This window comes from Lissotriton helveticus, chromosome 11 (genome assembly GCF_964261635.1).
Source record: "Lissotriton helveticus chromosome 11, aLisHel1.1, whole genome shotgun sequence".
NCBI lineage: Eukaryota > Metazoa > Chordata > Amphibia > Caudata > Salamandridae > Lissotriton > Lissotriton helveticus.
In genome coordinates this window covers 326,207,153-326,233,811 of record NC_136072.1, presented here as the reverse complement: position 1 = coordinate 326,233,811, position 26,659 = coordinate 326,207,153, and the positions used below count along the sequence as shown (strand labels likewise).

The 26,659-nt window shown below is 48.3% G+C and overlaps 1 protein-coding gene across 8 annotated transcripts in view; it reads left to right on the top strand.

Moving 5' to 3' along the window:
- Positions 1–26,659, top strand: part of D2HGDH (D-2-hydroxyglutarate dehydrogenase) — a 1,118,641-nt gene that overhangs the window by 987,735 nt on the left and 104,247 nt on the right. For all 8 annotated transcript variants that reach the window (XM_078665666.1, XM_078665667.1, XM_078665671.1 and 5 more), the window contains one exon: positions 20,605–20,747. In XM_078665666.1, coding sequence (XP_078521792.1) covers positions 20,605–20,747 — 143 coding nt within the window. The remainder of the gene's footprint in view (positions 1–20,604; positions 20,748–26,659) is intronic.

Below are 26,659 nucleotides of genomic sequence, written 5' to 3'. Positions count from 1 at the left end.
ATGAAAAACTGAAAGAGATCCCCCTTTTCGCCTTTAAAAAGGACAAGAGTATAGCGAATCAGATTATTCGAGCCGCCCTTCCAAAAAAACGGATACCAACAATTCGGGACTTCGGCAATCTGCCCCCAATAAAAGGCCACCATAAGTGTTGCACCTGCGCCTGTTGCAATTCAACAATAGAAGGAGATCTGTTCAGCCACAAAGGCATCTTCTGGAAGCATGAAACTTTTACGAATTGCAAATCAAAAAATTTCATCTATGCAATCGTCTGCCCCTGTAAAAAACTTTATATCGGCAAAACGAGCCAGGAGATACGACATCGAATATCCCAACATAAATCCAGAATCAGTAAAAATGTGCAGACGGCTCCCCTTGTTAATCACTGGCACACGAATACACACACAGAACAACAATTACAGTGGACTATAATTTCGAAGGTGGAACAGGATGCCAGAGGAGGAGATCTGGAGGCCAAACTGTCAAAACGAGAAGCAATGCTCATCATTAAGTTTAATTCAACGATCGACGGCCTTAATGAACTGTCCGAGATTTTTCATTTGTAAAGGAAACCTTTCCTTCATACCACACACAAGGTGCTCCAGAAAGATTGTATTTGAATTTACGCTCTAAGATGCGAGTATAAAGCATAAGCATGTCTTCATTTTAACCTGCCCTATGATCAAATGAGCTGAACCTCCTTTTTTGAACACACTAATTTTGGACACATTCTAGCAATACACCAACTGACGGCATATTAATGAAAAACAATGAGCGGGAAATTCTCCTAAGTAATAATAATGAATGTGGGCGATTAGAGCGATTACAATGATCCGATCCGTGGACGAGGACCGACAAACACATTGGTTTAAACTACATCCCCCAGAAGCCTCTTGCTGACAAATACCGCGAGACCAACAGCGGCTGATTCACCGGCGTTTTTCAAACAGATGGAAACGGAGAGATACGAGTGGGGAGCAAGCGTACAGCTTTGAAAGGTAAATACCGAAGATAGAACCCTTTGGCAGCTTATAAGAAGACAGTCTTTGCACTAAATAATATGCCGCGGAGTCTAGAGCTTCTCCGATGATCAAAACAGGAACGCTACCATTCAGGTACCCGGATGTAGATGTTAGACCGCTGTGTTTACTACACATTGCCTGCTAACCGCCCATTCATTCGAAGGCAGAGTTGACCAGCACACAGTCTTTTTCTGGCTATAGTTTTATTGTAAGTTTCCCCCACATTAATTCATCTGAAACATGACGACGTTTCCCGTTTGTATTTCAGATTCAAACTACAAACGTTTATTACAAAGTGAGGAAGTGACCACAGTAAAAAGGCATCTAAGGTATGAAAGTTGAATTTCTTGTCGACGACATGCCACATGTTTCAGTACACATTGGAAATAGATACCAAAAAGCATGTTCATCCCTTTGTATTATAGGAATCCACAGAGCCAAGTCTCAAATCTATGAATACTCACAGTCCCAGACCGGAAAACAGTATTTCAACATCTTTAAAGTAAGGCCAAGACTGCATTACGTTTGACATACACTATACATGACCTTTGGTAGATAGGTTCTTATTCATTTCCCTTTTTTATAATTTCATAGCGAATGAATGTCACTATGGAGAACAAAAGATGGGAATTCTAAGGTAAGAGGGCCAATGTCCCTGTTCTAGAGAGTGAGTGTTTACTAGTTTTTTCGCAATACAGTAAGACAAGGTTTTTCATTATGTTTTCCAGAACCAATTTGAGGTCCTGAAGAGAGTTCCTCTTTGAAGGAACTCGAAACGCGGCGACCACCATCGTGTTAGGCCAATCGCTGCAAATGTCTATGAAATGTTAAAAAACTGAATTTGCAAGTGTTGTATATATTTAGATGGCCTATTGTGTAAATTAGCAATTGTTCCTTTTTCAAGTATGCTTTAATCATATCATTTGACGAACACCAGTTGTGTCAAACCTAGTTATTGATACTATTTGATTTGCTTCTTTTCTTTTCTTTTCCCCTTTCTTTTTTCCTTATTCCAATCTTTTACACAAAGTCTGTTAGAAGTACACACATGTGTATGATTGAGGTTTGATGAGTGAATGCATGATTGAATGTTAATCACAAGTGAGTGTAAAGTTCTTCTAGGAAGGATTCCTCTCCCCCCTTTTTCTCTCCTGTATATATTGATACTAATCTTTTGTAAATGAAGAAAAAGTTGTCGCCGAATTAATATAGTGTGACTTTGAATTTAAAATAAATAGATCAATTCAAATGAATTATTGATTTGAAGAATCAGTTTTACTCTGTTCTTCTTGGTCCATTCATTGTTGTGAATGAAGTGTAGTATTGGCAATTGGTTATTGTTTCTTAACTACAATCTTGGCCATCAGTCACTACACAAGTGTTGAAGAGGAACATGCCTGCTCCTGGAGAACCTGACTTTCTTCTGTACCAACCCACTCCAGAGAGCTTGATAGTGGAGGCATCTACCAGCCCGTGAACCCCAGCTCTCTCTCAACCTCCCCACCTAACATGGCAACAAAAGGTTGGAGACATTTATGAAACAAATGTTATCTGCTGGCTTCACCCAATACTTTTGACATAACATGCCCTCTGGGCATGAATTGTGGGACGGAGTGGCAGACATCTTGCCAGCTGTCAAGTGGGAACTCCGTCCAAGCTTGCAGAGACTTATATTGGGGGGGCAGGATGCTGCAAAATACTCGATAAGATCCGGGCTGCCGGTCTGGGTAGGGAAGTTGTCACCAAGATGGTACTTAGGTGTCACACATGGATTTGTTCCATGGACTTCTCATCTGCTATCCACCTGCTCCTTATGGACATGCCTTCAATGGCTCTAGGCTGTTTTGAGCGAAGTGGATTTGGCTCTGGAAAGGTGCAAAGAGAGAAAGGGCACTGCCCCCTCTCTATGCTTAGGTTCGCCAGTTTGGCAGTCCTCTAACAGCAGCACCCCTTTTGAGGCTTTAGTAGGGGCTACCAGCAGGGGCAGAGTCAATATGTACTCATGAACAACAGGCTTCCCACTCTTTTAGAGAACAAAGCCAGGGTTCAGGCTGACGGCATTCAGTCCCTGTGGGGCAATTAACTACACAAACCTGCTTTAATTTCTCCTTGGCGGCACACGATTGGCTGGTACAAGGTTATATCACTTTCCACCTTCTCAGCTGGAGGAACATCACTTCTGATCAAAGGGGGCTCTAGATCATGCAGAATGGATACACCCTATCCTTTCTGTCATACACTCCTGACATGCTACTTGAATCACAACACCTCCCAGAGGACCACCTGTCAATACTTCCTGAGAACTTCAAGCTCTCTTGGCTGAGCGAGCAATACAGAGGGGGATAGTATCAGATCTCGGGGCTAGCTGCAGCTCCTGGTACTTTCTGTTGCCAAAGGACGGAGGACTCAGCCCCATCTAAGACCTTCGCCCTCCGAACAACTTCTTCCAGAAGAAAAGTTGAAAATGCTTACCCTGGACCAAGTTTTATCTGCCCTGGATCCAGGGGACTGAATGAATGAATAAAAGTGTTGTGTAAAGCGCTCAGCTGCTCCTAGGAGTGTCGCTGTGCTAGAAGCTTCCAGAAGAAAAGTTGAAAATGCTTACCCTGGACCAAGTTTTATCTGCCCTGGATCCAGGGGACTGAATGAATGAATAAAAGTGTTGTGTAAAGCGCTCAGCTGCTCCTAGGAGTGTCGCTGTGCTAGAAGTTTAATAGTACAGAGAGAAGATAATTATCCCTGAGCAAAAAGCCAAGTTTTAATCGTTTTCCTAACGGAAGACTACGAAGATAATGATCGAAGCTCAAACGAGCGTATTCCTGCATGAGCAGCTAGAAAACAGATGGAGCGACCACCCCTTCTAACCTGCCTCACCTTCTGCACCACAGCAGAGGAATCTTATGCATATTATAAAGCTCTTCCAGGAAAGTAATGTTGCAATCTAGCTTCCAAATATTGTAGGCCAGTCAAAAAAAGTTCTGTGGGCCTGTACCAGAGATTTGTAGTGAAGGCGCTTCTTAATGGGCAACCATGCAAGGAGCTCAGATAAGGCGTGAAGGCTGCCCTATAAGAGAATTTGCGTTTGAGCAGATCAGCAGCATTGTGAATGTAGCCGTACGGCTAGAGCGTCAAGCTCGAAGCTTGGGAACCGGGTCCGAGTCTCGGCAACGACGCTCAACATCCTGTGATTCTGGGCATATCACTTAATCTCACCGTACCTAACAAAAACGAATGTGTCCATCTGTAACTAAACTGGTGCGCATGTAAAGCGCTATGATACCCGATGTCTCGGGTCTAGTTCGCGCTATATAAAACTCTAAAAAATAAAATAAATAAAAAATCTGAAGTTGCCTAATCAAATAATCCAGAAGGGCAAAATATACCACATTAACATAGTTAAGCATGAATGTAATGAGTGCATGTACAACCTTTTCCCTGGATGACAGAGATGAAAGCAGACAACATTTATTTAAAGAGTTAAGCAATCCAAATGCTCCAACCACTGTGGACACCTGCTGCTGGAGCCAGAATTCTATCAGGCCAACAGTTAATCCACCAGTCAGCTTGAAACATCCCAAATAAAAGGACCTCTGTCTTGTCCATATTTCACATAAGATGATTCTGAACCAGCCATTTAAAAACAGCAGAAAGACATGACTTGAAGAGAGGCACAGACCACATCCACCCCCTCCCCAAAGGAGAATTAAAGGTGAGTGTCGTCAGCGTACAAAATCACCTTACACCAAATGATTAACCTAAATAGGTAAAAAGAGCCAAATAAACATTAAAAGAGTTGGCTCAGGGAGGAGCCCTGAGGCACTTCCACAGATAGGGATTGCAACCTGGAGCAGAATGGGGCAAGTCCAAAGAGATTGTCCTCTGTTCTCAAGAAAAGATTTAATCCATCCTAAGACTGATTAGCCCCCCACTCTCATGGAATGCAGGCATTGAAGAAGTAGCTTGTACAACCCAGTGTCAGAAGCCACAGAGAGATCTGATAAACGCACCTTCGCACCCTGGTCCAGAGACAGTTTGATAAATTCGGACACCTCAAGTAAATCAGTAAAACCCGAACTACAACGCACCATCAACACCACCTCCAAAACAGGCACCTTCCCAGACGACTGGAAGTGCGCAGAAGTCAGACCCCTGCTCAAGAAGCCCACTGCTGACCCCACCGACCTCAAGAACTATCGGCCCATTTCGCTCCTCCCCTTTGCAGCCAAAGTTGCAGAGAAAACAGTCAACAGGAAACTGACACGATTCATTGAAGAGAACGCCGTCCTCGACCCGTCCCAATCCTGATTCCGAAGCAACCACAGCACAGGGACCACGCTACTCGCCGCCACAGACGACATCCGCACCCTCCTGGACCAAGGCCACTCTGCAACCCTCATCCTACTCGACCTTTCAGCGGCCTTTGACACCGTCTTCGATTGCACACTAGTCGCCAGACTACACGACGCAGGCATACAAGGAACAGCCCTGGACTACATCCGATCATTCCTCACCGGAAGAAGCCAAAGGATCAGACTCCCACCCTTCTTCTCCGACCCCACGAAAACCACCTGCGGAGTCCCACAGGGTTCATCACTGAGCCCCACCCTCTTCAATGTCTACATGGCCCCCTCGCAGCCATTGTCCGACAACACAGCCTCAACATCGTATCCTACGCCGACGACACCCAGCTCATCCTCTCCCTCACCATAGACCCCACCACTGCCAAAGTCAACTTCCAGAAAGGAATGCAAGACGTCGCAGCCTGGATGACCAACAGCTGTCTGAAGCTCAACCCCGAGAAGACAGAAGTTCTGGTCCTCGATACCACCCGTTCTGCATGGGACAGCACCTGGTGGCCAACCGCCCTCGAAGCCCACCTACCCCCTCAGACCACGCCAAGAACCTCGGCATCGTACTCGACTTATCACTCACCATGAACCGACAGGTCAACGCTGTCACCTCCAGCTGCTTCAACAACCTCCTCATCCTCCGCAAGACCTTCAAGTGGATCCCCCCTGTGTCAAGGAAGATAGTCACCCATGCACTCATCACCAGCAGACTGGACTATGGAAAGCACTCTACTACGGCATCAACAAGTTCCTACTCCGCAAACTCCAGACAATGCAGAACACCGCCGCCAGACTCATCCTCTGCATCCCCCGACACAAACAAATCAGCCAACACCTACGAAGTCTCAACTGGCTCCCTGTGGAGAAAAGAGTCACTTTCAAAAGCCTCACTCTTGCCTACAAATGCCTACACAACAACGTACCCAAATACCTCAACACCAGAATCAGCTTCCACGTACACAAAAGAAACCTCCGATCCTCCAACCTCGCACTGCCCGAAACCCCGCACATCCACACACCCAGAGCAGGTGGACGATCCTTCTCTCACATTGCAGCCAAGACCTGGAACGAGCTACCAGCAGATATCAGACCCCCCCCCCCCTCTCCCGAACACCTTCAGGTAGAACCTCAAGACCTGGCTCTTCGGCTAAACAGATCTGCGGACCCCCCCCACCCTCAGCACCTTGAGACCCTCACGGGTGAGTATTCCCTGATTGATTTATTGAAATCAGTGCCAGTGCTATACTTAAGGTGAAATCCAGATCAACTAGGATGCAGCTGCTTATTTTTTCCTAGTAGTTAGAGAGCTACTTATTAATTGACTGGATAGTAATGCTGGACTTGCAGGATACATATTTTCACATCCCCGTTCTGCAGTCCCACAGATGTTACCTTCAGTCTCAGGTAGACCTAGAACACTCCCAGTACACTATGGTCCCTTTTGGCCTTACCAGCACATCTAAGGTATTCACAGTGGTGATGGTTGTTGTCGAAGGCCATCTGCGGAGGTTGGAAATACCAGTCTTCTCATATACCAGCAGTCATAAGTCACCTTCAGACAGTGGCTTATTTGGTGAGATTGTTGGGTTTAATTCATTGGCGTATGGAGGTCACACCTGACTCCTTCACAATGGCTCCCCTTCATCTGAGCCACCCTGACATACTGTTTTTCGAGCTATTCCTGTGCCTCAATGAGTCCAGTACGTTCAGGCTAAGATTGTGATGTTTCAGCCCTTCACCTGGGTCTCAGTGAGAGCAGCTATGAGGCTTCTGGGCCTGTTGACCAACTATATCTTACTCGTGGGCCATGGTAGGTAGTACATGCTGGCTCTGCAGTGGTATCTGAAGATTCAGTGGGCTCTGTATTAATGGAACCTATCAGAGTCCATCCAGGTGTCAAAGGAGAATGCAACTGATCTACAGTGGTGGCTGCTCGACCACAATTGGACCAGTGGCAGACCCTTATCCCTACCCCACTCTAGGGCTAACAATAATGGTCGTAACGGGTGTATCGTCGCTGGGCTTGTCTAGCCTCCACATCAATCTGCTGGAGTTGCGAGTGGTTCACATTTTGCTTGGTAGTGAAAGCATTCCTCCCAACCATCAAGGGTAAATGGGTGCATCTTCTCACGTACAACACAACTGCCATGTGGTACTGCAGCAAACAGGGCGGAGTGGGGATGTAGGTCCTGTGTTTGAAGGCCCTGCACCTCTGAAAGTGGCTGAACATTCAGTATGTCTCCCTGATTGCTAAGCACGTGGCAGGGTTTTTAAATGCCAGAGTAGACAAACTTATCCATCAATGCCTAGCATCTTCCAAGAATGGGGAGAACCCTGACTCGACTTATTCGGCATCAAAGAAAATACACAACGTCAAACGTTTTGCCCATTAACCCCTTCGATGCTCATGACGAGCTCAGCTCATCATGAGGTATACCTCTAGGGTGCTCATGACGAGCTGAGCTCGTCATGACCACACCCAGTTCTATTATGGCCCAGCACACGAGAAGAATATCTCAAGCATCGATGAGGTTAGAGTCGCCAAGGCAGTCTTCTCTTGGAGACGCCTTCGGCAGCGCTGGGGACTCGGTCTCCTGTATGTCTTTCTGCTTATCCCTCATCTACCAAATCACAACTCCAGTTTCCACTTGGGAGACTATTCCCATTTTTTGTGTGGTCACCCTCATTTTCTGCAAAATTTGATTGATGTTTTTGGCCTCATGAGTACGTTTGTAGCAGGACATCTGCAGTCTAAAACCTGTAGCCATTCTGTCAAAATAACCCCTTTTTATTAAGAGAAAACCTTTCTTTTAAATATTAATGTCATTCCTATGTAGGCCTTTTAGCCCACAAGACGGGGTACATGGTGTTCAAAAGTAGGACTTGTAAAAATGTAAAGTTAACTTGTTTTTACAGTGACTAGGACCCAAAAGCTATATTTGTAGTTAGCCAGCTCTAGCTGGGCCATAGAGAACAATGGGAAGCAGAATTAAATATTAATTTTGGCTGTCTCTGGATTGGGACCAGCTAGCAATATGATTAAACCACTTTTTTCATTTTTAGTTAAAACCCAACTCAATAGCGATTTTTGATAAATATTAAGGAAAAGAAACTTATAGAATTTCGCCCTTTTCCTGCCTGAAACTCCAAGGCTAAATTTAATTAGCTCTCTAGCAGTAGCCCAGTGAGTTATTAACCCTGAAGAGACGTAAAAATGCACCTAGAGCAGAGACAATCTCTCGGGTGCGGGAAGGTGTTTTCTCTTCCCCTGGCAGTAGGACCAGTTGGTAGTTACCAGAAACTAAACATACTTCAAAGGGGCCTCCTATTTCTTAAACAAATGTTAGTGACACCTGGAAAGGACCGAACTTGTGTCCTCTCAGTCAGAAAGGCTCAAAACCCCAATAGGGGGAAAGCTGCCCCGAGAACTGGTTTGAAATTACCACAGAAGAGGAAACTTCTCATTACTCTGGCCACACCTCGGGATGGGCACACAAGGGGAAATGGGTTTCCCCATCTTGGATTTTAGGAGCGAGGGTGACTGTTGGATTGTTTGCAGTAATGCAAACAGGAACTGCTTCACAAATGGGTATGGTTAGCCCAGGGAAGCTTTACCCCATTGGTCTGGGAGGAATTGTGATTCATCCCCACCCACTTGCTGGTGCCAGGTATAAAAGTGGCACAACAAGGAACCCACTTCGGAACACTGCTGGACTTGTGAAAGGATAACTGGCAGACTGAAAAAACTTCACTTGGTATCTGTGACCTGTGAGAAGGACCTGAGGAGGGTGGGCCCCCTTCTACCTGAAATCCAAGTATAGAAAGATCCCCAAGGATCATAAGACTGTACCCAAGTGGCTCTAGGAGCATTAAAAAGCAGTTTGGTGAAGAATCCCCGCTGAACTTAGACTGAACTTTGCTATTGCCCTCTGCCTGACACCCTGAGAGTGTCTAAGTCCTCCCTCAGAGGTCCTGGCATAGGGCCTTGAAAGTGTACTCTTTTGGTTATGTGGGCACCAAAAGAACTTTGAGAACTTTTTCAATACGTTTGCTCCAGATCTTCGAGGGAATCAACTGCGAAAAGATCCAACCAGCAGTTCCATGGCATCGAATTAAATTTCCTCCAAAGAAAGAAAGTCCCTTATAGATTGAGATTTAGGAACTTTTTCAAAATTCACTAATTCCAGGCGTAGCAGGACCAAGCTACTTAGTGTATCCAACCTGTGCTGCATTTCGGTAGTCCTCAAATGCTCCTAGGTCCTGGTCTTTGTTGGCAGTATTTTCAATTAAACCTTCAAAATTCATACCTCCAGTTTCTCCTTGTTGGATTTTTGTCGTTTTTCTGTCAGTTGGCTTATTAACATTTTCCAGATTTTTATAAAGTGGAGTGAGCTTTTTTATTGCGTTTTGTTTCAGACCTTTTAACTGTTATGGTACTTTTAAATGCTTTACACAGTTTGTAAAGTTAAGCCTGTGGGCTCTGTAGCATAGCTACCAGGGTTTGACCTTCGGTTATATTACTGAAACTTTAGACTGGATCTAAGAAGTTCGTGACTTTGAAACTTGTGACAGACTTTCATCTACCCTACTTATTATTCTACTTCCTCACACCACTATAGTGCTTTGAACAGGCAGTAAGGTATTTAGGCATCAAGTGACACTGGGATGCGCAGATAATAAGCACTAAACTGTGGTCCTAGGATCACTAAAATGAATGATGCTGTGAGTCAGTGGCAGGCCCTCTCGTTGACACTATAAGGGTGAGTAGCAGTTATTAAAATGATGTTCTTTCCTAAATTCCTGTAACTATTTACTAATACTGTTGGACTTGGCCCGCAGGGCAGGTTCGCCCCTAAACTTTTTGCCTTATGTGTGACCCCGTGTCAGTGATTTTTGGGTCTCTGCGCACTTTCCCCTGGGTCCCAGAGTGAAAGTGCGTGCGTGTAGTATGGCTGGCCTGCCCTCCCATAGGAATGCATGGGGAATGTGTGTGTCCCTGGTAGTTCCTGATGCGTGGGGAGTGCAGGCTCGAGTTTAGTATGTGTAAACTCGTGAGAGTGAATGCTGCGAGATGGTGTCTGCGGCATGTATGTGTCTAGAAGGGAAGTGTTACTTCTGGACATTGAGATATGTGTGCATGTGCTGTGAGGGTGATGGAGCGTGATTGGCTGGAGCTGGCTGGCATGCCAGGCTCCAGGAAGTCTGGATGGGTTTGCCCGGTGGTGAGTGGGAGATTAGCATGAGTGATGTGTGGGAGGAGTGTACCTGTGTCCTGGATGGGCTGGGTTTTCCCCACACAATGCTGGCTCCGCCCCCCTGTGGTGTGTCTAACGACCCTAGCCTCCCCAGTGAAAGAAATGGGTGGTTGGGCCATCAAGAGTGCTCCAAAGCCAGCTGAAACTGGTTTTCCCCCCACCCTGCATCTCAGACAAAGGGAAATACTGTATAAAAATGGGGCTGTGTCCCCACTGAAGTTGTTCTCTGCCAGGATCCTGAGGGGGCTGTTGCTGCTGCTGGGCCAGAGGACCGCCACTTGGGGTGTCTCCCTGCCTGGAGACCCAGTGTGCTGGCTCTGGGCCCAGCCTTGCCCCCCGTGCCTTGCTGAAGGACCTTTTTTACTGGACTTTGTTGTCCTATAGCGTCTGGGGGCGCTGTACTGGATTGATAGCGCTGGGAGCGCTTTGCTTTCCCCTTCTAGCGCTTACGAGCGCTTTATTTTGCATTTAGCGCTGAGGGGCGCTTTACTTTTGGAAAGCAGGTGCCCACCCTGCGTGTTGTGGTGTGTTTGCGGCTGCCCACGCCGCACCTGTGGCCGTTTTTATTGTCCAGAGCGAGTGCCTACCTCGCGTTATTTTAAAAATGCCGTTCTGCTCGTGAAAAATCACCGCCGCAGCCCTGGTGCGCGGAGAAGCCGAGGAGACGCCGAAAGAACCACCGCTGACGTCACCCGGGAGCCGCGCTGCCATTGGTTCAGGCTGCGGGAGGCTCGCCGGGTGACCTGTGCGGTGATTGGGCAGAGGAGTGAGGAAGAAACCAGGAAGCGGACGGGAGGCCACCCCGCGCTCCTGCCGAGAAGAGGAAGGAACCGTCCTCCGGCGAGGCTCTCCCGAGGAGAGAGCCCTGCCACCGCCCCCAGAAGAGCCCAGCAGAGAGGAGCCGACGCCACGAGGAGCCGCCGCCTCAGACAGCCGGTGAGTGCGGGCGGGCTCCGGGTCGCTCCTATGCCCAGAGGAGTGCAGTGGGCAGGTTGGTGTGCTTAGAGCGGCCCCGTTGGCAGCGGGCCGCTCCCATGACCTCGGGGGCATCCCTAGATTGAGCCTGAGAGGTTCTTGGGCCCAATTATTGATTCTGAGTCCCCCGAGCGGGACTCCAACGAGTGGGGCATATATTGCTTTAGAGCCCACGAGGCTCCATCCCCGCAATTTGTTGCAGAGCCCAGAGAGAGGCTCGGTGCCAGTTCTTTTTGCTTCGAGCCCAGAGAGGCTCAGGGGGTCATCCTGTCTGCTCAGAGCCACGAAGGCCCTAGGGGGCAATCAGTTGTTTTAGAGCCCCGAGAGGCTCGAGTGCCCAGTTCTTGTCCAGAGCCCAGAGAGGCTCCGCAGTGCCACCGTGGTGGTTCTTGAGCCCACGAGGCTCCAACGTTGTGCTAACTTTCCCTGCACCAGTTGCCCAGCACTTTGTGGGCAACTGCCACGTTTAGGCCCCCTGACTGTGGGACACAGGGCGTCCTCGCCCTAGAGAGGCTAGTTGGCCTAGGGACGGCCACAGGTTGTGGCTCATGGGGGTTTTGCGCAATTACTTGTGCTTGCACCTCTGAATGTGTTTTTATGCGTCATGTGCCTTGTTTTTACACCGCTGAATGTTAATGCATCATGTGTTTTGTTCTTACACCCCTACAGGTATTGTGAGATGTAGGTGGTTGTTTTCTCCCTAGTACAGGTGGTGCTAGTGAGGTCCTGGTACCAGTAGTGACTGGTTGTGTGTTACAAGTTCTGTTTTTGTGCTACAGTAATTTTATTCTATGATCTAAGAAGTGCTAAGTTCTAAAAGTGCTGATACCCCTGACAGTGGTCCAAGTGGCCCTGTCCTGTGCAATATCCCTTGTAAATTCCGCCCGTGCCTGTTGGCACAGTGTAACAAGATGTGTGTTTTATCTGATGTATATTTATTATAATACAAAGACTATTTTTACATAACCTTGTGTGGAGTTTCCTTTGTGGTGGGCCTTTGGTTGTTGTTGCTGGGGGTGCGTGCGCAAATACTTAGCCTACATCGCCTCCAAGTTTAGCCTTGCTGCTCGCGCCACGTTACCTAGAGGGTGAGTAGGGGTTATCTTGGCGTGTAACTCCCTTGCCCTGACTTGGGAGTGGTGGTCTCTGACTGACTTTGGCGAAAGCCCTGGCCAGCCGGGGATCCCATTTCCAACATTGGCGGCAAGCGGTGGGATAAGGATTTGTGTTTGCGTTGTACCTTAGTAGCGGCTGGCCGCACTTCAAAGCTCTACATTTGTTAGATAACCACATTTTGGGGATTATTGTTTTTGGTGAAATTCCATTTTTTCTGCTCCTGAAGAGTGTCATTTATAATTGTGTTCAGTGCATTTGTCCCCCGCCCTGCTTCCAGAGTTTGGTACCTGTGTCACTTTTGGTCAGGTTGAGAAGTCAGGGGTGGTAGAAACTGCCTTACCGATCCGAGGGGAGGGTGTGTGTGGATGAATGGTGTGTTTTCCTGGACGCATGAGTGAGTTCTTTTTTAAGGAGAGTGTGGAAGTTTTGGAATTGTGTACTCCTACTTCAGATTGCAAGGTCCCTTGTGTTGCACGTGTCTGTGAGCATCCTGTCAAGATGGAATCGCCTTTTAACCTTTGTGGCCTGTTTAAGTACAGTGTGCATGAGTTGGTACGGTTATGTAAGGAGAGAGACATCCCAGTGAGTGAGTCAGACACCCAGTCCAAGCTTAGGGATAACATGATCCTGTGGCAGAAGAGTGACTGGGAGCGTGAGCACAGAGAGAGAGAGAGGGCCCGGGCCGCACACCAGGAGGGTGGTGGGCCTGAGGGGAGCCCTGAAGAGTCTGATGTGGAGAGTGAGTTTGACAGTGGGTGGGCGCCAGCAGAGAGCGAGTATCCCCTAGATAGGGAGTCCCTTGCTGGGTCCAGTGTCAGATGTAGCACCCCATCCCTTTCCCTGTCCCCAGAGGTGTGGTTGGATAGGAGAGAAGAGAGGGAGCACCAGCTGGCCATGGAAAAGCTCAGGTTAGAGCATGCCAGAGAGATGGCGCAGTTGGGTGTGAATGAGCGGATTGCAGAGGCTGAGAGGGCCTTTGCCAGAGAGAGAGTAGCTCGGGAGGGTAGATTATCCCCTGACCGCAGTCATAATGTTCTGGATCCCCCAGGGAGGGTTGAGTCCAGTGGTGGCAGCTATTTAGATTCCAGTATAGGAAATCCCAGTCCCAGTTCCCCCAGTCTGGTACCTGTTTCCCCAGAGGAGGAGTATAGGTTGAGATTCAGGGGCAGTATGAAACTGTCTCACCAGTCTTGGGGAGAGTTTGTGGATGAATGTCAAGATGCACTGTCTGATTGGTCATCGGTTCACACAGAATGTGATTTTGTAAAACTGTTTGATCTGGTTCTCAGAGAGCAGGTGCTCAGTAGTTGTTTGCCAGGGTTGCGACAACACCTGTTGGACTATGGGTTGACTGATCCAGACACGCTTGCTGAGGAAGCAGAGCGCTGGGAAAGGGCCAGAGGTTCTGTAGAGTCATTGGTGAGTGACTCCGAAAGTAGTGGGTCAGGGATCTTCCAGCCCAGCGTGGTGGAAGAGGCTCAGTGTAGCCCAGCTAGGTCCCAGTATAGTGAGAAGGGTGTAGGGGCTGACTGCCTGGCTCAGTGGAGCAGGAGTCAGTGGGTGGCTGAGAGCCCCCAGAGGCCCGAAGCCCTGTCTCAGAGCCTGGGTGGTTTCTTGAGGGAACACCAGGTTGGGGACCTAGGCTGTCCTGTTAGCCCATTTGAGGAGGATCTCCTAGTGAGTAGAGGACCTGGAGCGTCTGTAACCAGAGCTCCTGTGGTTCTAGAGGCTGGCAGTACCGCTCCGGTAGGGAGGGTACAGGAGTCCAGCGTGAGGAGTGATTGGGGGATGAGTTTCCCAGTGGATGCACCAGTGGACCAGAGACTAGCCAGTTGGGCTAGATCTTCTTGGAGGGACCCGGGTGGCACCACTTCTGGTCTGGGGGATCGTCCCGCACTGTCAGGTGGACAGAGGGCGGGAGATCTGCGCCAGACAGACAGTCACACAACAGATGTGTCAGTTGTTAACCTCAGGGGGATTGCGTGTGAATCCCCAGAAGTCCTGGAGTGCCAGGCAATTGTTCCACCAAAGGTTTTAGACCGGAGGTTGGATGGCCAGGTTCAGGATCAGCCTGACCTGAAGGGTAGGACGACTGTAACCAGTGTCCTGACCGGTTCTTCTTCCAGAGGAACTTCTCCAGGTGGGAGAGGGCAGACCTCTGGAAGGGGGTGCAGAGGGTGGGAGAGCCCACCTCTGACCCCGATGCAACCTGAGGGGTTAAACCCTGGGTTGGAATGGCGTTCTAGGTATCCCCCTCGCACGGGGAGGAGGAGCCCTAAAAGAAGAGGAAAGGGGAGGAGCGCCTTCCCTGAGACTCCTGGTCCACCTGAGGTTGTAGACCCTAGGCTGGAGAACCAGTGGCAGTCTAGCCCTGTCTTGCAGACAGGAGGAGTGGAGAATGGCTACTATGGGCCTGGGGTTACTACCCCCCACTTCGTGAGTAGGCAGGAACCAGTGGCACCTGGGTGGCCTAGGGCCTGGTCCTGGCCGCAAACAGCTGAGGAGTACCAGTGGGGTAGCCCAGCTGGTCCTTACGGTAGCTTTAGAAGGAACCCTAGGGGTTCACCGTGGCATAGAACAGGAGGGTGTCCCGGCAGTGGCGGGCCTGCGTCCGTGTTCTATCGCCCCAAGCAGGGAAGTCCATCACGGTGGTGATTGTTCTCCCCTGCGTTTTGGCTGGAAGGGGGTTGTGTTGGACTTGGCCCGCAGGGCAGGTTCGCCCCTAAACTTTTTGCCTTATGTGTGACCCCGTGTCAGTGATTTTTGGGTCTCTGCGCACTTTCCCCTGGGTCCCAGAGTGAAAGTGCGTGCGTGTAGTATGGCTGGCCTGCCCTCCCATAGGAATGCATGGGGAATGTGTGTGTCCCTGGTAGTTCCTGATGCGTGGGGAGTGCAGGCTCGAGTTTAGTATGTGTAAACTCGTGAGAGTGAATGCTGCGAGATGGTGTCTGCGGCATGTATGTGTCTAGAAGGGAAGTGTTACTTCTGGACATTGAGATATGTGTGCATGTGCTGTGAGGGTGATGGAGCGTGATTGGCTGGAGCTGGCTGGCATGCCAGGCTCCAGGAAGTCTGGATGGGTTTGCCCGGTGGTGAGTGGGAGATTAGCATGAGTGATGTGTGGGAGGAGTGTACCTGTGTCCTGGATGGGCTGGGTTTTCCCCACACAATGCTGGCTCCGCCCCCCTGTGGTGTGTCTAACGACCCTAGCCTCCCCAGTGAAAGAAATGGGTGGTTGGGCCATCAAGAGTGCTCCAAAGCCAGCTGAAACTGGTTTTCCCCCCACCCTGCATCTCAGACAAAGGGAAATACTGTATAAAAATGGGGCTGTGTCCCCACTGAAGTTGTTCTCTGCCAGGATCCTGAGGGGGCTGTTGCTGCTGCTGGGCCAGAGGACCGCCACTTGGGGTGTCTCCCTGCCTGGAGACCCAGTGTGCTGGCTCTGGGCCCAGCCTTGCCCCCGTGCCTTGCTGAAGGACCTTTTTTACTGGACTTTGTTGTCCTATAGCGTCTGGGGGCGCTGTACTGGATTGATAGCGCTGGGAGCGCTTTGCTTTCCCCTTCTAGCGCTTACGAGCGCTTTATTTTGCATTTAGCGCTGAGGGGCGCTTTACTTTTGGAAAGCAGGTGCCCACCCTGCGTGTTGTGGTGTGTTTGCGGCTGCCCACGCCGCACCTGTGGCCGTTTTTATTGTCCAGAGCGAGTACCTACCTCGCGTTATTTTAAAAATGCCGTTCTGCTCGTGAAAAATCACCGCCGCAGCCCTGGTGCGCGGAGAAGCCGAGGAGACGCCGAAAGAACCACCGCTGACGTCACCCGGGAGCCGCGCTGCCATTGGTTCAGGCTGCGGGAGGCTCGCCGGGCGACCTGTGCGGTGATTGGGCAGAGGAGTGAGGAAGAAACCAGGAAGCGGACGGGAGGCCACCCCGCGCTCCTGCCGAGAAGAGGAAGGAACCGTCCTCCGGCGAGGCTCTCCCGAGGAGAGAGCCCTGCCACCGCCCCCAGAAGAGCCCAGCAGAGAGGAGCCGACGCCACGAGGAGCCGCCGCCTCAGACAGCCGGTGAGTGCGGGCGGGCTCCGGGTCGCTCCTATGCCCAGAGGAGTGCAGTGGGCAGGTTGGTGTGCTTAGAGCGGCCCCGTTGGCAGCGGGCCGCTCCCATGACCTCGGGGGCATCCCTAGATTGAGCCTGAGAGGTTCTTGGGCCCAATTATTGATTCTGAGTCCCCCGAGCGGGACTCCAACGAGTGGGGCATATATTGCTTTAGAGCCCACGAGGCTCCATCCCCGCAATTTGTTGCAGAGCCCAGAGAGAGGCTCGGTGCCAGTTCTTTTTGCTTCGAGCCCAGAGAGGCTCAGGGGGTCATCCTGTCTGCTCAGAGCCACGAAGGCCCTAGGGGGCAATCAGTTGTTTTAGAGCCCCGAGAGGCTCGAGTGCCCAGTTCTTGTCCAGAGCCCAGAGAGGCTCCGCAGTGCCACCGTGGTGGTTCTTGAGCCCACGAGGCTCCAACGTTGTGCTAACTTTCCCTGCACCAGTTGCCCAGCACTTTGTGGGCAACTGCCACGTTTAGGCCCCCTGACTGTGGGACACAGGGCGTCCTCGCCCTAGAGAGGCTAGTTGGCCTAGGGACGGCCACAGGTTGTGGCTCATGGGGGTTTTGCGCAATTACTTGTGCTTGCACCTCTGAATGTGTTTTTATGCGTCATGTGCCTTGTTTTTACACCGCTGAATGTTAATGCATCATGTGTTTTGTTCTTACACCCCTACAGGTATTGTGAGATGTAGGTGGTTGTTTTCTCCCTAGTACAGGTGGTGCTAGTGAGGTCCTGGTACCAGTAGTGACTGGTTGTGTGTTACAAGTTCTGTTTTTGTGCTACAGTAATTTTATTCTATGATCTAAGAAGTGCTAAGTTCTAAAAGTGCTGATACCCCTGACAGTGGTCCAAGTGGCCCTGTCCTGTGCAATATCCCTTGTAAATTCCGCCCGTGCCTGTTGGCACAGTGTAACAAGATGTGTGTTTTATCTGATGTATATTTATTATAATACAAAGACTATTTTTACATAACCTTGTGTGGAGTTTCCTTTGTGGTGGGCCTTTGGTTGTTGTTGCTGGGGGTGCGTGCGCAAATACTTAGCCTACATCGCCTCCAAGTTTAGCCTTGCTGCTCGCGCCACGTTACCTAGAGGGTGAGTAGGGGTTATCTTGGCGTGTAACTCCCTTGCCCTGACTTGGGAGTGGTGGTCTCTGACTGACTTTGGCGAAAGCCCTGGCCAGCCGGGGATCCCATTTCCAACAAATACCAATTCCCTTAAATATATATCTATATTTTTTTTTAATTAAGAACGATATTTGTCAGATTTATATGAGCTGGTACAAGGACTCTTCCCTATGCAAAGGAAGGTTTCTCTATGCCTGGATTTGAGCAGTGCTGTTTGTTAGCATGGGCAAAGCATGCATTCATTTAGTCCCAAGTGGACATCTGCCCCCACATGCTGGGGTCAAGGCTGATGTAGCAGACCCCATTCTGCTGACTACTGTAGCGACCAGGATCCTCCTGAGGCCAAAATAATGAACACAGTGGCATTTACGATGTTGGCTTGGCATAAAATGACCGCTCTTGTTGGGATGGTTAATACATACTTACCAGAGATTTCCTCAGTTGCATCTTGTCAGGCTAGGTGGTCTATACCCAGAGTGTAGCTTCATGACTGTGAAACAATTTAAAAGGAAAGGGGAAATCTCCCTGTTGGATATTTTAATTTAGCATATACATAACGTTATCCCACTTTTCCCAGTGAACCACCTACATACGCAGCAGTGGCCCGCGTGAAATCGTGCCCAACACACAGGGTGGCCTCGCAGGCACATTCCTACCTCTTGAGCAAAATAATAATTTGCAAAAAGACCCAGACAGAAATATAACAGGTGAACGGTAGTTCAGCAGCTCTGTTAAGGATGGGACTAGACGTTTATCCTAGGTGTTAACATGCAGCTACCATAAGGCAGGCTACATGTGCTTGGCGTGGACATAGCAAGATATTGGGAACTGGGAAGTGAAATATTAACTGCATGACAGGAAATACAATGAAATCCTCCCACCTCCTTGCATTGTTAGGATGTGTAAAGGGGATGCCTGAGGGAGTCAGAAAGTATGCTGCAGTGGCATTATTACTCGGTAAATAGAGGGTAGCCATGGGCTGGAGTAAAGACTCATACCCTCAATAAAGGATCGGCAGCCATAGCTTATATATTGCAGACACATCAGACATACAGCATCACTCTGTGCAATACATCGCGACCTAGAGGCAAATGGGAACCACTTAGACTGTATCTGACCAGTGATGAGGCAGCTGATAGGCTAACTCAGTGGTTCCCAAACTTTTTTGACCGGCGGCTCCCTTGACCCATTGGCCATTGCCGGTGGCTCCCCACTGTTACTTTTGTTGGAGGGCGGGGTTGTAAGCCCGACCTCGGGAGTACTTGCATTTTTATCCCTGAAAATAATTGGGATGAAGCTGATGAATATATTATAATCATATACGCAGGGTGTTTTGTATTACTAAGGCAGCACTTCTAATAAAATATTCCTAGTTACACTTTTTTGCCCATGCCTTTTTTAGAGTACCCTCTTAAAATTCTTTAACCCACTGACAGTGATAGATGGCACCCCTATGGATATAGGCCCAATTGCCAAAGTGTTTCTGCGCTTGAAGAATATTTGCATGCACTTCCATTTCTACCCATGTCATACGTGCCAACACACCCCTCTCAGCAGGGTGACTCACAATTTTTTTAACCACATACAGCTTAATTTTTGCTATCTCCTCCCTAAAATTGCCTCCAAATCAATGCAAGTGAAATAAATTCCTCAGATTTTTTTTTAACATCCCTCTTTCTAGCTTCAAATGTTATCATTATGCCATGGGGTTTTACTTCCCTGTGTTCAAGGAGAGAGTCGACCTGTCTGGAAGTATGTGTACTGAAAGAAATGTGTACTGGAAGTACCTATGAATCAAGTACAAATGTCAATATTTAATAATACTTAGTGTATTTAATAGTGTATTTAATAGAAAGGCAACTTTCCTGATAACTTGCATTGGTGTAAAATGCATTTGGAAAAAAATTAAACTATTAACAAGTCTAACAAAATAAATCAGGCATCTTCTGCCTACTTTGGGAGTGTTGGAATGTGGGGATCCAGGGAAATATGGAGGTCATCTCGCTCGAGATCAATTAAACACTACATTTACAGCTTTAGGCATGTCACTTACAAATCATCAACAACATTTGTTTAAATCTAATTAGTTTAACTGAAGCCAACAACCCCTTCAACATTAAATGCATTAAAGTGCTTGGGGAGCGGCTCCCCTGGCTAGACTTGATGGCTCCCCAGGGAGCCACGGTGCACAGTTTGGGAACCACTGGGCTAACCCGATGAGAATGGAGGTGTCTTAGCAATTAGTACTAACAATAATGAAGTGCATTGCACATCCTGTGCTTCCACGCTGTATATGACGTATGCAGTTTGATCTAATTCGCTGGATTAATGTTGAAGATTGTTCTGCTGTAACAGAGGCTTTGAATATTCTATTAATCTCATCTATTTCTTTTGTTTATTTGATGAAACGTAAATATATATATTTTAAATACCCTGTTCATCTGTTTTTCGATTAGGAAAGCTATGGACCACTTACATAGCGATGACAAGAGGTAATACTCATATATAGAGATAAAAGAAGTATATTCTAAAATAGCGAGAGCATACTGATATGAAATTGCCTGAAATATTTTTGGTTGTGAGTGCATACAGTTGTGAAAAGATAACAATGTAAGTTTGTCAATGGCTGTTGCCACCTTTTATATCCGTGTTTAATCTCCTCCTGTTTCAGAAAGTCCATTTTACGTGTTAATAGAAACATCCGGGTCCAATGTTAATCACGATGAAGAAAAATTGAATCATTTTTTAGAAAAGGTCATGGCATTGGGCTTCGTTACTGATGGGACCGTGGCCACTGACGACATGAAGATAAAGGTAAGCTGATGTACCTTGCTTAGTCACTTTCCCCTGCTTCGCCACACCTTTAATTTATGCTTTAAAATTCAAAATAAAATGTTCTTATCACAGAATAAAAGGGGCATTACTTCACAAAAAAATTTCAACAGGCATAAGTTGTTTCTGCAATAAATTCTATTTATTTTTATTTTTTATTATTAACATTAGATTTTATTCAAAGAAAGCAAAGTCAATAAATCAGTCACATATAGAAAGCATATATACGAATCTAGTTACATCGTAGTCACATTTATAACATGAGAAGCATTTCAAGAATTGGGTCCAGTCCGGGACATTGCTAGTTCAAGCGTTGGAGAGTCACACAGTTCACCCCGGAACTTATTCCAGTGTCCCCATTTCCTATCCCATTTCGTGGGGCAACCTCTAATTTTGTACACAGTTTTTTCATCAAGCATGCAGCGATCCAGCTCAGCTACCCAACCCACCACCAGCGGCCTCTCCGGGGTGCCCCACTTCATAGCAATGGAGCATTTGGCCAACAGGAAGGCTAGCGCTGCCCACTGCAGTTCCAATTTGTTCAGGTCTGTGGCCCCCCATATGTTAAGGACACTCTCTTTTGGGGATAGCGGAATCGGCGTGCCCAAAGACGCCCTCATTTTATGTAAGACTCCCTCCCAAAATTGTTGCACCCTCGGGCAGTCCCATAGGACGTGATAGAAGGTGCCCGGCTGGCCGCACCCTCTGAGACATAATGTGTCAGGTCGCCTGCCAATTTTAGCTAGTGCGAGAGCAGACATATATGCTCGGTGTAGGACTTTCAGTTGGATTAGTCGAAATCTATGGCTGATGGCCGACTCCCTAGGAGACATTAATGCCGCCCGCCATTCCTCCTCTTCTAGGAGCCCCAGGTCTTCCTCCCATTTATTTTGTAGGGGTCGGAAGGTGTCGGGGATGTTGTTACAAAGCTTACGATAGGTGAGGGATATGGCCTTTTTGGGGAGAGGTTCTGACAGTAGTCTATCCTCTAGGGGGGAACTTCCAGGTACAGAAGTGAGGTCAGGGATGGCAGTGAGGAGGGCATGTTTGATTTGAAGATACCTCGTGAATTATTTTCCTGGCAGCAGCTTGTTTGTGGCAGCGGAACTGACCTCTCTCCCTCTCGTTTGTGTCAGCAACTCGCGGTACCCGCTACGCGGGTCCCGCATCGTGTGGAAAAGCTACCTTAAAACATCTTGTATCCGGAGGGGAATATCGCTCACCAAACCTACAGGGCTGCGAGCAGGCGGAGACGCAGGACTACCTGTCCCAGGAGCGCCCGCCCCCATTGAAGCCACCTGGGCAGCTCTCCCTGCAGGCTCCTCCCTCACTGGATTGAAGAAAAGGTAGCTGAGTCGGACTACCGGTGGGATACCTCGTGAATTATTTTCCTGGCAGCAGCTTGTTTGTGGCAGCGGAACTGACCTCTCTCCCTCTCGTTTGTGTCAGCAACTCGCGGTACCCGCTACGCGGGTCTCGCATCGTGTGGAAAAGCTACCTTAAAACATCTTGTATCCGGAGGGGAATATCGCTCACCAAACCTACAGGGCTGCGAGCAGGCGGAGGCGCAGGACTACCTGTCCCAGGAGCGCCCGCCCGCCCCCATTGAAGCCACCTGGGCAGCTCTCCCTGCAGGCTCTTCCCTCTCCCTCCTTGGACCATATAAATTAAACGGCCAAGTCCCGCTGCGCGGGAGCGCGCGGGAAGCGCCCGGGAGAAGCCTGGGACAAGGGCGGGACAGTCTTAGACAGTCCGAGACTGGCCGTGACTGGACTGGGCCAGCCACTCTGCCCGTGTTACATCTAATGCAAGCTGTCTGAAGTAAGCAGCGTGTTCCTATTAGGTTGCTTCTAGTCTGTGTTGTTTTTCAGCGCTTAAATTTACATGTGAAGATGTCAAAGAAAAAGGCTAATGTAGCCCCAGAGTTGCTTAACACTATGGACAATTATATGGTCCAAGTTGTAAATAAAATAAACAGCGAAAGGAGGCAATCTTTGGGCTTGAGTCAATCCCCCGTCCTTCTGACAGTCAGCCCCTCAACTAGCGCACAAATGTCGGACATACCCTCGCAAGATCTTAGTATGAATACTCCAAATACCAACCTTACTGTCAATGGAATTCAAGACCTAAGTGTTGAATTGTTAGCTGACGTGGAGGCTAATGCTGAGTCTGACCACGAGCCTCAACCGGAACTTATAGCAGAGGAACTCTCACCCCCAGCGCCAGTGACTAGGGCGATGAGAACCTGCAGGAAAACTCAGCCGAAACGGGGGGGGCTACGTACAGGGAGGAAAAGGACTGCCTCCCCACCAAAGTCTAAGGGAAAAAATCTGGATCATGAGGAAGATAACCTTAGACAAATCATAGACGACAAACTATTTAATAGGATTGCGGACATGATAGACCAAAAGATAAAGACCATCATTAAACCACTGATCGGGAAAATTGACAAGCTTACTGCTGAAGTGAAAAGGATGGGAGGGGAGCAGCGTAAGGTGGTAGAAGAACTAGAAAATGTTGTAAGCTTTGTTTCTAAATCAGCAGACACCATGATAGGAAACAATGGGGGTGCAATGGTAGTGGAGGAAGGGCTGGTAGAGACCATCACGCTTGGGCAGGTATCTACAGCTGCACTCACCCAAGAAGCAGTGAGTGAGGCTCCCACACTTCCACCTACTGTCCCAACACCGCCACCACTAGGAGATGATCCTTCACAATTTATAATGGAAGCTTCACCTTTGGTTTTGGTTCTAGCTAACGTACCTACCATAACCCCCGGCCAGACAGAATCTATTCCATCCCTAACAAGTAAGGCGTTACATTGGTTGACAAACAATATGAAGATGACATATCACGGGAAAGATCAGTTGGCAGGGGAAATTGTAATGGCGAGGAGGATGACATGGATAGGGAATAGGCAAAAAAAGTTTAAAGGGGACTGCGTAGTGTTAAATCTTTTCAAACGCAGACGTGCTCCCAAATGTCCTGTCAAATATTTTGCCACCCCAACGAAGAAGTGGCTCTATAATCCCTCTCACCCTTAAATTTTTTTATAGTGAACAGCAAAATGCGATTCAGCCAAATGGCTTAAGATCAGGGTGGACCACAAGAAATCACAGAAGGGGTGGGGGTTTTGGACCCCTGTATGATGACTATGGTATAGGCCCAGTGAATAGAGTTGGCACAGGGCCAGGTGACCACCAGAATGTGCTATTTGCTAGGTCCCCTAGATTACACTGGAATACAACAAATAGGTGGGGCCCGGGTGATCAGGTTAATGACCGTGGGAATCATGGGAATGGGTTTGGAGCCTGGTTGGCTGACGAGCATTTCCCAATGCGCCCCAGAACACCTCTACCTGGGTGGAACGCAGTAACAAATGGTTGGGGATCAGGGGCACCAGTTCACAATTGGGGGTTTGGTTCAGCAAATATGTTTGGGGTTCTGGCAAACTTAAATGATTGCGATTGACGTACGGGCTGCCTAAACATGACACCAAATGGAATAAGGGACATATGTATAACAAGTAACTCTAATGATAGGGACAGAGGGCTCAGTAATGATATAAAAAGGAATGAGGATATAAGGTTGGAAGGCTGTAAAATTCAAGCCGTTACTGAAAGGGAAATAGTCCCTGACCAAACTCTTGACGAGGTCGTTGGTGGCGTCCTTAATAAGAATATTAGTATCTTTCATGACCATACAAAGGTAGCAGAGATAGTGGATAAGCTACCGGCTGATGGAATCCCGCACCTAAGAGTAGTGTAGGGGGTACCCTTGACTGCACATGTGGTAAAGAATATTGTAGAAACTTGCAAGATTTTAAGTTGGAATGTAGCGGGTCTCAATTCCAAACGTAATGATAAGGAGTGGTCAAGTTTTGTTGTAAGTCATAATATTATCGCCCTCCAGGAAACCTGGGATACTACTACTAACTTCTGGTGGGATGGCTTTACTAGTTTTGCCAAGGCAGCTATTCCTAGCCGCGCTGGCAGAGCCAAGGGAGGCCTGCTAATGTTATTTTCCCTAGATCTGAAGGGCACCTTAAAACAGATCAATATAGATTCACATAATATCCTCATCGTAGAGAGAGAGATCAGCCCGACTAGGAGGTCTCTATACATTAATTTTTATAGCTCAGGGAATAGGGACAATAATGGTAGCAATATTGCCACCCTAGATATTATACTAGGGTCAGGCAGTCAGAACATACAGTCTAACACAGAGTATATTTTATTAGGTGATTTTAATATTCATCCCTGCACATTAGCATGCAGTTTAAAAAATAAGGAATGGGGCGAAGGTTACGAGGGACCTCACTTTGAACATACTGTAGAAGGAGAGGAGCTTGAAGATTTTTTGGCTAATTTTGGTTTGTTTGAATTAGAGGGTGGATTAAGAATGGCTACTTTCACTGGCACTAGCCCAGGAACTATAATTGATTATATCTTCATAACGCAAGGTATTTTAAACCAGGTGATCTCCTATAGTACCGTGCCATCTCACCACAGTGATCACAACCCCGTTGTACTTGAGGTGGCTTGGGGAGATTATATGGGGCCTAACCCAGGGAAAGCGAGACCGGATCACACTTTGCGCACCACTGATCAGGGTAGGAGGGTTAAGTGGGCCAAGGTGGTCCCAGATAATTTTTATGCGGAGATCTATCCAAAAATTAAGGAACAGGTAGAGATGTGTCAGAATCCGCGTACCCCGGGCCGGGAGACTATAGGGGCTTTTGAGCTAATTTGTGGACAGGTGGCACTGGACCTCACGGCTAAGCCAGTGAAAGGAGTACCGACCAAGAAGCGCTGGTTCGATACTGCATGCTCCAACGCACACAGATCACTGATGGCAGCCCTGAAAAAAGTGCCAAGGGCAAAGGGCGATATTGCTAGACTAAGGAAAATTTACAAGTCAGCCATTAAAACTAGAAAGGCCAGTATCAAACGGGAAGCGTGGGAAAATCTCCTATCTACGGCTGTCCTGAAGGACAGCCGGAAATTTTGGGAGACAATCAAACAACCATTCTTTTCTGATCAAAGTAATGAGGCCACGGACTGTGTCATAACAGATGACAAGTGGTTGTCTCATTTTAAAAATGTGTATGGGGATAATGACCTGGTAACCCAAGCCGCCTCGTTGGCATCCCTGGACGCTACCCCAATACACTTTCTTAGTATAGAAGTGGAGAAAGCCATTCTGGCCACATCCAAGCACAAGGCCCCGGGCCCCAATGGGGTGCCAGCAGACTTTTTCTTACACTCCCCAAAATTGTGGGCAGAGGTGTTGACTAACGTTTTTTCTGCTGTTAATAACAACCCTACACCACCTTCCTGGAACATTTCAACTATTGTCCCTATCTTTAAAAAGGGTCAGCGGGGCGATCCCGGGTGTTATAGGCCCATATCGCTCTTGGACTCCTCAGTGAAGATTTTAGGCAGAGTTCTTCTGTCCAGGTTGAGGGATAATGTGGAGAGCTGTGGAGGGTTGTCAGAGATCCAGTATGGGTTTAGAGAAAGGAAAGGTACAATTGAACAATGCTCTAATTTGCACCTGCTCATAGCAAAGTACACGGTGGCCAAGGAGGGGTCCTTATTTCTAGCATTTATGGACCTCTCCTCGGCCTTCGACTTGGTGAATAGGGCTAAGCTATGGACGACCCTGCTGAGTATGGGGATTGACGAGGCATTGGTACGATTCATGGCTTCCCTACATCAGGAACTCTTTGCGGCCGTACGGGTCACAAATGAGGGTAGGTGCACGGCCCTTTTCAAATCCCTTAAGGGGGTTAGGCAGGGCTGCATCCTGGCCCCCTTACTCTTTACCATTTACATCAACGGTTTGGGCGCACATCTGAAGGAGGAAGAAGTAGATGTTCCGCGTGCAGGATC